This window comes from Salvelinus alpinus, chromosome 6 (genome assembly GCF_045679555.1).
Source record: "Salvelinus alpinus chromosome 6, SLU_Salpinus.1, whole genome shotgun sequence".
NCBI lineage: Eukaryota > Metazoa > Chordata > Actinopteri > Salmoniformes > Salmonidae > Salvelinus > Salvelinus alpinus.
The window spans coordinates 3,373,361-3,383,520 of NC_092091.1; the positions used below are offsets into that span (position 1 = coordinate 3,373,361).

Consider the following 10,160-nt stretch of genomic DNA (forward strand, 5'->3'; position numbering starts at 1 on the left):
GACGACGCTTGACCAATTGTGCTTCGCCCTATGCGACTCTCGGTCACGGCTGTTTATGACACAGCCTGGGATCGAACCCGGGTCTGTAGTGACGCATCAAGCAATCTTTTTTTTCTTTTTTTTCTCTACTATTTCTGAAACAGTTTTTCGAAAGCCTTAAAAATATTTTTAACTTTTTGAAATGTATGTTTAATATTATATAACATTCTTAAAATTGTTGCAATAACAAAACATTATAAAAATACTATTTTTGGTGAGTTATTAACCATTTACATCCTGTTAACTTATGTCAAACTCAAAAGCCGCTGAAACTAGCAAACTAGCAAACTTAGACACAGAGTGAGAATGAGGAGGGACTACTTTACGCACTAGAGAAGGAGTTGTGGCGGAACACCTTGCAGGGCGAGGTGGGGCTCTGAGAGACGAGGCGTCCCCTGGCTGGGCTCCTCCTCAGGCACGTGATGCTGTCGTGCTGGGGGGAGGCGTAGGAGGAGGTGAAGGAAGAGGTGAAACCTTCAGGGTCCAGGACAGAGCCCTCCTCCAACAGAGAGGTGCATTCTGGGTCCACTGAGGTCATTGACGACACGCTGATCTGGTCACAGTTCACATCCTGTGGGAGAAGAGTGTTACTTTTCAAATGGTGCACAGTACCCAAAATGGCATGTTGACAATGATCAGGTTTCAACAAACGATTGACTTTTATTAAAGATAATTTCAGATTGAGCTGACGTCTACAGCATTGAGGGAATGTGATCTTTTTTTTTTTTTTTTAAGTCTATTGCTATGCACATGTCGTTTAATCTGCGTTGGATCCCGGGCAATGTCTTCCATTAGAGGCATGGGTGTCCGTACCTGTGAGAGTGACGTCTGTGACGACAGGCGGGAGTAGAGCCTGCTAGCCTTCTCAGCCACCCCCTTCCCTGCGGACAGGAAGCTGCTCTTAAACATGTCCAGACTGAGAGTCGGGGTGAGGAGGGAGTCCATGGAGAAGGTTGAGGAGGGAGTCGGGGAGGAGGGGGAGACCAGGGAGGAGGGCCGGAGACGTTCTTTGGGCCTGGAGAGGGGGAGGTGTGAGTTGGCACGAAGCAAGGGAGGAGGGGGTCGGGGGGAGGTACAGGGGGAGTGGGTCAGGCTGAGGGGCCGAGGTCGGTGGGAGGAGTGTTTAGATGGGGTGGAGGTGGCGTGGAGGAGCGGGCTGGATGGGTTCTGAAGGTCCATGCTGGCGGTCCTGCTGCTCAAAGGGCTCAGAACCTTCATGTACATCTCGATCTCTTCTGCCAGGTCTCGGCGGACTGTGGAGGTACTGCTACTGTCCCCATCACCCTCTGTCTCCGTCTCAGCCGCTATAATGGACAGAGGGTCAAAGCCAGTCTCAACGATACCTGTCCTCTTCACGGCTCCGCCCACGGATTCACTGCTGTTTCTTACACTGCTCTGTTTGGAGACACTGCAGGTTGCAGACCCGGCCCCATCTCCACCAACACTGCAGGTTGCAGGCCCGGCCCCATCTCCACCAACACTGCAGCTCACACTCCTCCTTTCAACCTCCATGGCAGGTGTCTGTCTGTCCTTACTGCCTTCTACCTCCCCCCCCTCTCCGCCATCCAATCTCTCCTGGTTCTGAGTAGGATCAGCCTGACTGGCCTCAGCCTTCCCAGGTTTGCAGTTCGGAGGCGGGGGGCGTTTTGGAGCAGGGCCCCGGACCTGCATGGTGGTGGAGGTGAAGTTGAGTGTGATGGTCCTGAGAGTCCCTTGTCCTCCGGTCAAGTCCAGGGAGTTGGGCCTCAGCCTCCGGTTCTTTGGTTTGGTACCACAGGGAGTGTTGGAGTCACCAGGGGTGGTGGTGTGGTTCTGTCTAGTCAGACGACCTAAAGACACAACAGTTGATAAGGTCAGATGATGATAGCTGGTCTACTGTACGCCGGCGCTTTTTCAAACCTCGGGGGAGGTCCATAATAAACCCCAGGAAGAGTAGCTGCTGTCTTGGCAGGAACTAATGGGGATCCATAATAAACCCCAGGAAGAGTAGCTGCTGTCTTGGCAGGAACTAATGGGGATCCATAATAAACCCCAGGAAGAGTAGCTGCTGCCTTGGCAGGAACTAATGGGGATCCATAATAAACCCCAGGAAGAGTAGCCGCTGCCTTGGCAGGAACTAATGGGGATCCATAATAAACCCCAGGAAGAGTAGCTGCTGCCTTGGCAGGAACTAATGGGGATCCGTAATAAACCCCAGGAAGAGTAGCTGCTGCCTTGGCAGGAACTAATGGGGATCCATAATAAACCCCAGGAAGAGTAGCTGCTGCCTTGGCAACAGGAACTAATGGGGATCCGTAATAAACCCCAGGAAGAGTAGCTGCTGCCTTGGCAGGAACTAATGGGGATCCATAATAAACCCCAGGAAGAGTAGCTGCTGCCTTGACAGGAACTAATGGGGATCCATAATAAACCCCAGGAAGAGTAGCTGCTGCCTTGGCAGGAACTAATGGGGATCCATAATAAACCCAAGGAAGAGTAGCTGCTGCCTTGGCAGGAACTAATGGGGATCCATAATAAACCCCAGGAAGAGTAGCTGCTGCCTTGGCAGGAACTAATGGGGATCCGTAATAAACCCCAGGAAGAGTAGCTGCTGCCTTGGCAGGAACTAATGGGGATCCGTAATACATACTAAACGTCATCACCTTTGACTACCGGATCAGGTATGTTAATTCAAACATTGTTTTCGTGAAAAGTCCCGAGGAGAAGTTTGAACATGAAGTTAGTGTTTGGAATATCAATCATATAAACTATTAATAATAGCTGTCCTAGATTCCATCCCTGTGGAACGTTTCATCTCAAGAGGAGATAAGATATCTCTGTGAAAAATAATAATCTCCGAACGTTATACTTCAAACTAAATAACAACACAAAAAAATCGTCAAATAGATTGAAAAACCAACAGAAATCAGGAACATGTTCTACACTTGTAATCAAATATAAGATAATCCCAGTTACATAACACACATCCAATCAGTCAGTTGATTATCTTGTAGCCATCTAAATATAACAGCATATAGACAGAGAGGATAGGAGATGTGTTGAAGACAAGACATTCTTATTCCACCCACACACTGTGCTGTGATGTAACATCCAGGGCAGAGGATTCATTTCACTCTGTCAGTAACTGGTTATTCAAATTCTGCCCTGAGAGACCAGAAAGGAGTTTTTACATCAGTGCTCAGTCAGGAGAATAACTGCAAGATAAAATGTAACACAATTTCGATATAAATACCAAGAAGGTAATTCTTTTGAGCTGTTTTTTGACAATCATCCCACTACAGCTGGTTAATATGGGACAATACCATTTTTATTTTTATGGGAAGTCAGTTAAGAACAAATTCCTATTTTCCAAGACAGCCTAGAGTCAGTGGGTTAACTGCCTTGTTCTGGGGCAGAATGACAGAGCTGTACCCTGTCAGCTCGGGGATTTGAACTTGCAACCTTTCGGTTACTAGTCCAATGCTCTAACCACTAAGCTACCCTGCCGCTCCATTTCAATTCAGTCAATTCAGAAAGTACACTGAAATTGCAATTATCTTCAATGTTTTCCAATGAGGAAAGAAGTGGAATTTGTTTGACTTTCTGAATTGAAATGGCATTGACCCCAAACCCTGGTACGGATCATTCGGTAGTCTTGAGTAGTAGACATGTTTAAACTTACAAGACTCCCTCTCTGACTTCTCCAGTGGTGTTCTGTCGTTGTCCTTTCCCATCATCCTCTCCTCCTCCTTGGATAGAGAGTCATAGCCTTGGTCTGACTGGCCACCTGAAACAGACAGACAGACAGGCACTGAGTGTACAAAATATTAAGAACACCTTTCCTAATATTGAGTTGCGTTGGGGTCAATTTGTCGGGTCATGGACTCTACAAGGTGTCGAAAGCGTTCCGCAGGGATGCTGGTCCATGTCGACTCTAATGCTTCCCACAGTTGTGTCAAGTTGGCTGGATGTCCTTTGGGTGGTGGACCATTCTTGATACACACAGGAAACTGTTCACAAACCGGTGCGCCTGGCACCTACTACCATACCCCGTTCAAAGGCACTTCAATCTTTTGTCTTGCCCATTCACCCTCTGAATGAAACACATACACAATCCATGTCTCAATTGTTTCAAGGCTTAAAAATCCTTCTTTAACATGTCTCCTCCCCTTCATCTACACTGATTGAAGTGGATTCACCTGGTCAGTTGGTGTCATGGAACGAACAGCTGTTCCTAATGTTTCGTACACTCAGTGTACGTTTCAAGTTTATTTCCCAGAGAGAACAACAGAAACAAACCTTAAGAACCAGTGTGGATGAGGCACAAACTTTGAGGCATCTGAACAAAAATATAAAAACGCAACATGTAAAGTGTTGGTCCCATGTTTCATGAGCTGAAATAAAAGATCCCAGAAATGTTCCATACGCAGATAAACCTTATTTCTCTCAAATCTGTTTCCATCCCTGTTAGTGATCATTTCTCCTTTCCCAAGATAATCCATCCACCTGACAGGTGTTGCATATCAAGAAGCTGATTAAACAGCATGATCATTACACAGGTGCACCTTGTGCTGGGGGACAATAAAAGGCCACTCTAAAATGGGATGTTTTGTCACACAACACAATGCCACAGATGTCTGAAGTTTAGAGGGAGTGTGTAATTGGAATGCTGACTGCAGGAATGTCCACCAGAGCTGTTGCCAGAGAATTTAATGTTAATTTCTCTACCATAAGCCGCCTCCAATGTCAAATTTGTCAGCACGTTCAACCGGCCTCACAACCACAGACCACGTTTAACCACGTCAGGCCAGGACCGTTGCTGGGGTCAACGTTGTTCTGGCATCGTGTGGGTGAGTGGTTTGCTGGGGTCAACGTTGTTCTGGCATCGTGTGGGTGAGTGGTTTGCTGGGGTCAACGTTGTTCTGGCATCGTGTGGGTGAGCGGTTTGCTGGGGTCAACGTTGTTCTGGCATCGTGTGGGTGAGCGGTTTGCTGGGGTCTACGTTGTTCTGGCATCGTGTGGGTGAGTGGTTTGCTGGGGTCAACGTTGTTCTGGCATCGTGTGGGTGAGTGGTTTGCTGGGGTCAACGTTGTTCTGGCATCGTGTGGGTGAGCGGTTTGCTGGGGTCAACGTTGTTCTGGCATCGTGTGGGTGAGCGGTTTGCTGGGGTCTACGTTGTTCTGGCATCGTGTGGGTGAGTGGTTTGCTGGGGTCAACGTTGTTCTGGCATCGTGTGGGTGAGCGGTTTGCTGGGGTCTACGTTGTTCTGGCATCGTGTGGGTGAGTGGTTTGCTGGGGTCTACGTTGTTCTGGCATCGTGTGGGTGAGCGGTTTGCTGGGGTCTACGTTGTTCTGGCATCGTGTGGGTGAGCGGTTTGCTGGGGTCTACGTTGTTCTGGCATCGTGTGGGTGAGTGGTTTGCTGGGGTCTACGTTGTTCTGGCATCGTGTGGGTGAGTGGTTTGCTGGGGTCTACGTTGTTCTGGCATCGTGTGGGTGAGCGGTTTGCTGGGGTCTACGTTGTTCTGGCATCGTGTGGGTGAGCGGTTTGCTGGGGTCAACGTTGTTCTGGCATCGTGTGGGTGAGCGGTTTGCTGGGGTCTACGTTGTTCTGGCATCGTGTGGGTGAGTGGTTTGCTGGGGTCAACGTTGTTCTGGCATCGTGTGGGTGAGCGGTTTGCTGGGGTCAACGTTGTTCTGGCATCGTGTGGGTGAGTGGTTTGCTGGGGTCTACGTTGTTCTGGCATCGTGTGGGTGAGTGGTTTGCTGGGGTCAACGTTGTTCTGGCATCGTGTGGGTGAGTGGTTTGCTGGGGTCAACGTTGTGAACACAGTGCTCCATGGTGGCGGTGGGGTTATGGTGTGGGCAGGCATAAGCTAGAGACAATGAAAACAATTGCATTTTATCAATGGCAATTTGAATGGACAGAGACACCGTGACGAGATCCTGAGGCACGTTGTCGTGCCATTCATCCGCCGCCATCACCTCACGTTCTTCCACGGCCTGCATACTCACCAGACATGTCACCAATTGAGCATCATTTCCTTATATGAACTGTAACTCAGTAAAATCTTTCAAATTGTTGCCTGTTGCGTTTATATTTTTGTGCAGTATAGCAGAGGAGTTCTTGGATAACACCTCCTTTCTCTTTCTCTCTGAAAATAGTTGATCAAACTGGTGCTATTTTGCTCTCAGTGGATTCATCTGGTACAAAAGATCTTACCTTCTCCATGCCATCCTGTACAGAGACATTCTAGCTGCTTAGAGTGCAGTACAGAACACAGAGGGGGAGTGAGTGACTGAGTGACTGAGTGAGTGACTGAGTGAGTGACTGAGTGAGTGACTGAGTGAGTGACTGAGTGAGTGACTGAGTGAGTGAGTGAGCACAGTAAACGTCGGCTTGTAATGTGAAGAAGGTTAGTGTAAAAGGAAGACATACTCTGCCCATCACACACAAGGATGGAGAGAAGATCTGAGGAGGAACGGAGACGAGAGGTAGCGGATTTAGGTATAGGAGGAAAGGAAAGGGGGATAAGAAGAGGAGGATGGGAGAGAGGGAGGGAGGGAGGACAGGAGGGGAGAGAGGGAGAGGGAGGACAGGAGGGGATTGAGGGAGGGGAGGGAGGGGAGAGAGGGAGGGAGGACAGGAGGGGAGAGAGGGAGCACAGGTAGAGGCTTTAAGTACCTGTGCTTGGAGGAGGGGGGAGAGGGATGACAGGAGAGGAGGGGTAACATCTTTAGGTACCTGTGCTGGATCCATCATCGCTGGAGTCCATCTTAGTGAAGTCTGTATCGATTGAGACCCGCTCAACTGAGTCGTTAGTACTGTCTTCACTACCATGACTGACTGTGTCCAGATCACTGTAGTCTGTAGAGAGAGAACAGAGAGTTAACACTGTCTTCCCTACCATGACTGACTGTGTCGGGATTACTTCAATCTGAGGGAAGATAACAGAGAGATGAGAGTGTGAGTTTTAGGATTGTTTGGATATTACGGAGGGAGGAGAGCCTCTTCCCCCAGGACCAGACTCTGTGTCTGGGTTATTACAGAGGGAGGAGACCAGCCTTTCAAAGCACTTCATGGCTACAGACATGACGTGGGCGTCATGAACAACTGGAGCTCTCATGCATGTTTCAGTGTTGCTTGCCTCGATGCACGCATAGAAGTAATTTAGCTTGTCTGGTAGGCTTGTATCACTGGGCAGCTCGTGGCTGGGCTTCCCTTTGTAGTCTGTAATAGTTTGCAAGCCCTGCCACATCCGACGAGCATTAGAGCCGGTGTAGTAAGATTCGATCTTAGTCCTGTATTGATGCTTTGCCTGTTTGATGGTTCATTTGAGGGCATAGTGGGATTTCTTATACGCTTCTGGGTTAGAGTCCCGCTCCTTGAAAGCGACAGCTCTACCCTTTAGCTCAATGTTGCCTGTAATCCATGGCTTCTGGTTGGGATATGTACGTACGGTTACTATGGGGGCAATGTCATCGATGACCCTTATTGATGAAGCCGGTGACTGATGTGGTGTACTCCTCAATGCCATCGGATGAGTCCCAGAACCTATTCCAGTCTGTGCAAAACAGTCCTGTACAGTGCATTCGGAAAGTATTCAGATCCCTTGACTTTTTCCACATTTTGTTACGTTACAGCCTTATTCTAAAATGGATTAAAACCTGAATGTCCTTGAGTGACCTAGCCAGAGCCCAGACTTGAACCCGATCAAACATCTCTGGAGAGACCTGAAAATAGCTGTGCAGCGACGCTCCCCATCCAACCTGACAGAGCTTGAGAGGATCTGCAGAGAAGAATGGGAGAAACTCCCCAAATACAGGTGTGCCAAGCTTGTAGCGTCATACCCAAGAAGACTCAAGGCTGTAATCGCTGCCAAAGGTGCTTCAACAAAGTACTGAGTAAAGGGTCTAAATATTTATGTAAATTTGATATTTCAATTTTTACAACAAGGTACAACATTTCTAAAAACCTGTTTTTGCTTTTTTCCCTCTTGTTGCACATGTGACATGCTGGTAGAAATGAGTTGGAACGTATTTAAATTTCCCTGCATTACAGTCCCCGGCCACTAGGAGCACCGCTTCTGGATGAGCATTTTCTTATATAGTTGGTTGAGTGGGTCTTAGTGCCAGCATCGGTTTGTGGTGCTAAATAGATGGCTACGAAAAATATAATGAAAACTCTCTTTGTAGATAGTGTGGTCTACAGCTTAGTCCTTAATACTAGACATCGCGCACCAGCTGTTATTGACAAATATACACAGACCGCAACCCCTTGTCTTACCGGAGGCAGCTGTTCTGCCCTGCCCATGCAGGAAAAACCAGCCAACTGTATATTATCCTGTATATCGTTCAGCCACGACTCGGTGAAACATAAGATATTACAGTTTGTCCCGTTGGTAGGATAGTCTTGATCGCAGCTCATCCAGTTTATTCTCCAGTGATTGCACGTTGGCCAATAGGACGGATGGTAGAGGCGGTTACCCACTAGCTGAATGACGGCGATTTATTCCTGGTCGGGTGTCTGAAGTAAATCCTTCGCGTCCGACTCGTTAAAGAAAGAATCTTTGTCCAGTACGAGGTGAGTCATCGCTGTTCTGATATCCAGAAGCTCTTTTTGGTCATAAGAGACGGTAGCAGAAAACATTATGAACAAAATAAGTTACACGAAAAAACACAACCCTGTAAAATGGCAGCCATCTCCTCCAGCTGTGTGCATTCTATTTTTTTATTTAACAAGTCAAGTCAGTTAAGAACAAATTCTTATTTACAATGACAGCCTACCAAAAGGCAAAAGGCCCCCTGCGGGGACGGGGGCCTGGGATTAAACATACCCCGGCCAAACCCTAACGACGCCGGGACAATTTTGCGACGCCCCAAAATCACAGCCGGTTGTGATCCAGCCTGGAATCGAACCAGGGACTGTAGTGACACCTCTAGCATTGAGAGACAACACAGCGGTGTTCCTGGAGAGGGGGATGGATTTACCTGATGTGTCTCTGCTCTGGGTTTGGTTTTGGACCGTCTGTTTCCGTCCCAGCTGTTTGAACCGTCCCACCCCCAGGACCACGTTCCTCAGCTTGGCCCACAGGAAGTAGCCTCCTCTAGTATTGGACGGCCACGTGCTCTCCAACACCGCCTGGAACCAATCAATCAATCAATCAATCAATCAATCAATCAATCTATCTATCTATCAATCAATAACTCTATCATTCAATCAATAAAACTATCAATCAATCAATCAATAAAACTATTAATCAATCACTCTATCATTCATTCAATCAATCAATCAATCAATCAATCAAACTATTAATCAATCTATCAATCAATCTATCAATCTAGCTATCTAGCTATCTATCAATCTATCAATCAGTCCATCAATCACTCAAACTATCAATCAATCTATCTATCAATCAATCAAACTATCAATCAATCAATAAAACGATCAATCAATCTATCAATCAAACGATTAATCAATCACTCTATCATTCAATCAATCAATCAATCAATCAAACTATCAATCAATCAATCAATGTATCAATCTATCAATCAACCTATCAATAGTACTGGATGGCTAAGTGCTCTCCAACCCCGCCTGGAACTAATCAATCAATACATCGATCAATCAAGCACACGTAATATAGTGTATACGGTAGTCTGTGTAGATGTAATTTATTCATCAGCAGGACTCACCTTGTTGTAGTAACCGTAGGTGATGGCGTTGGGGTGAACTCCAGCCTTCTTCATCTCAAACAGAACTCGGACCGCCAGGACAGGCTGGCTGTACTGTCCACACAGCTGCATTAACACCCGGTAACACACCTAGGAGACAGGAGAGGAGACAGGAGACAGGAGAGGAGACAGGAGACAGGAGACAGGAGACAGGAGAGGAGACAGGAGACAGGAGAGGAGACAGGAGACAGGAGAGGAGATAGGAGAAAGGAGACAGGAGAGGAGACAGAGACAGGAGACAGGAGACAGGAGACAGGAGACAGGAGAGGAGACAGGAGACAGGAGACAGGAGACAGGACAGGAGACAGGAGACAGGAGAGGAGACAGGAGACAGGAAGTTAGAGTTAGAGAGGACATTTACACTCTGTAGGACACCTGGAGTGGAGACACAGAGGACATCAGCACCCT

General features: G+C 47.6%; 1 protein-coding gene across 3 annotated transcripts in view; it reads right to left on the reverse strand.

Annotated features, from left to right (window-relative positions):
* dennd4a (DENN/MADD domain containing 4A) overlaps positions 1-10,160 on the reverse strand; it is an 80,489-nt gene continuing 70,329 nt past the window's right edge. For 2 of the 3 annotated variants that reach the window (XM_071405150.1, XM_071405148.1), the window contains 6 exons: positions 9,714-9,842; positions 9,009-9,159; positions 6,763-6,885; positions 3,701-3,805; positions 853-1,868; positions 2-610 (listed from right to left, as the gene is read on the reverse strand). In XM_071405150.1, the coding sequence (XP_071261251.1) occupies positions 362-610; positions 853-1,868; positions 3,701-3,805; positions 6,763-6,885; positions 9,009-9,159; positions 9,714-9,842 (1,773 nt within the window). In that variant the 3' untranslated portion in view covers positions 2-361. Of the gene's footprint in view, positions 611-852; positions 1,869-3,700; positions 3,806-6,762; positions 6,886-9,008; positions 9,160-9,713; positions 9,843-10,160 lie in introns of all 3 variants that reach the window. The other variant, XM_071405149.1, reaches the window with a different exon arrangement.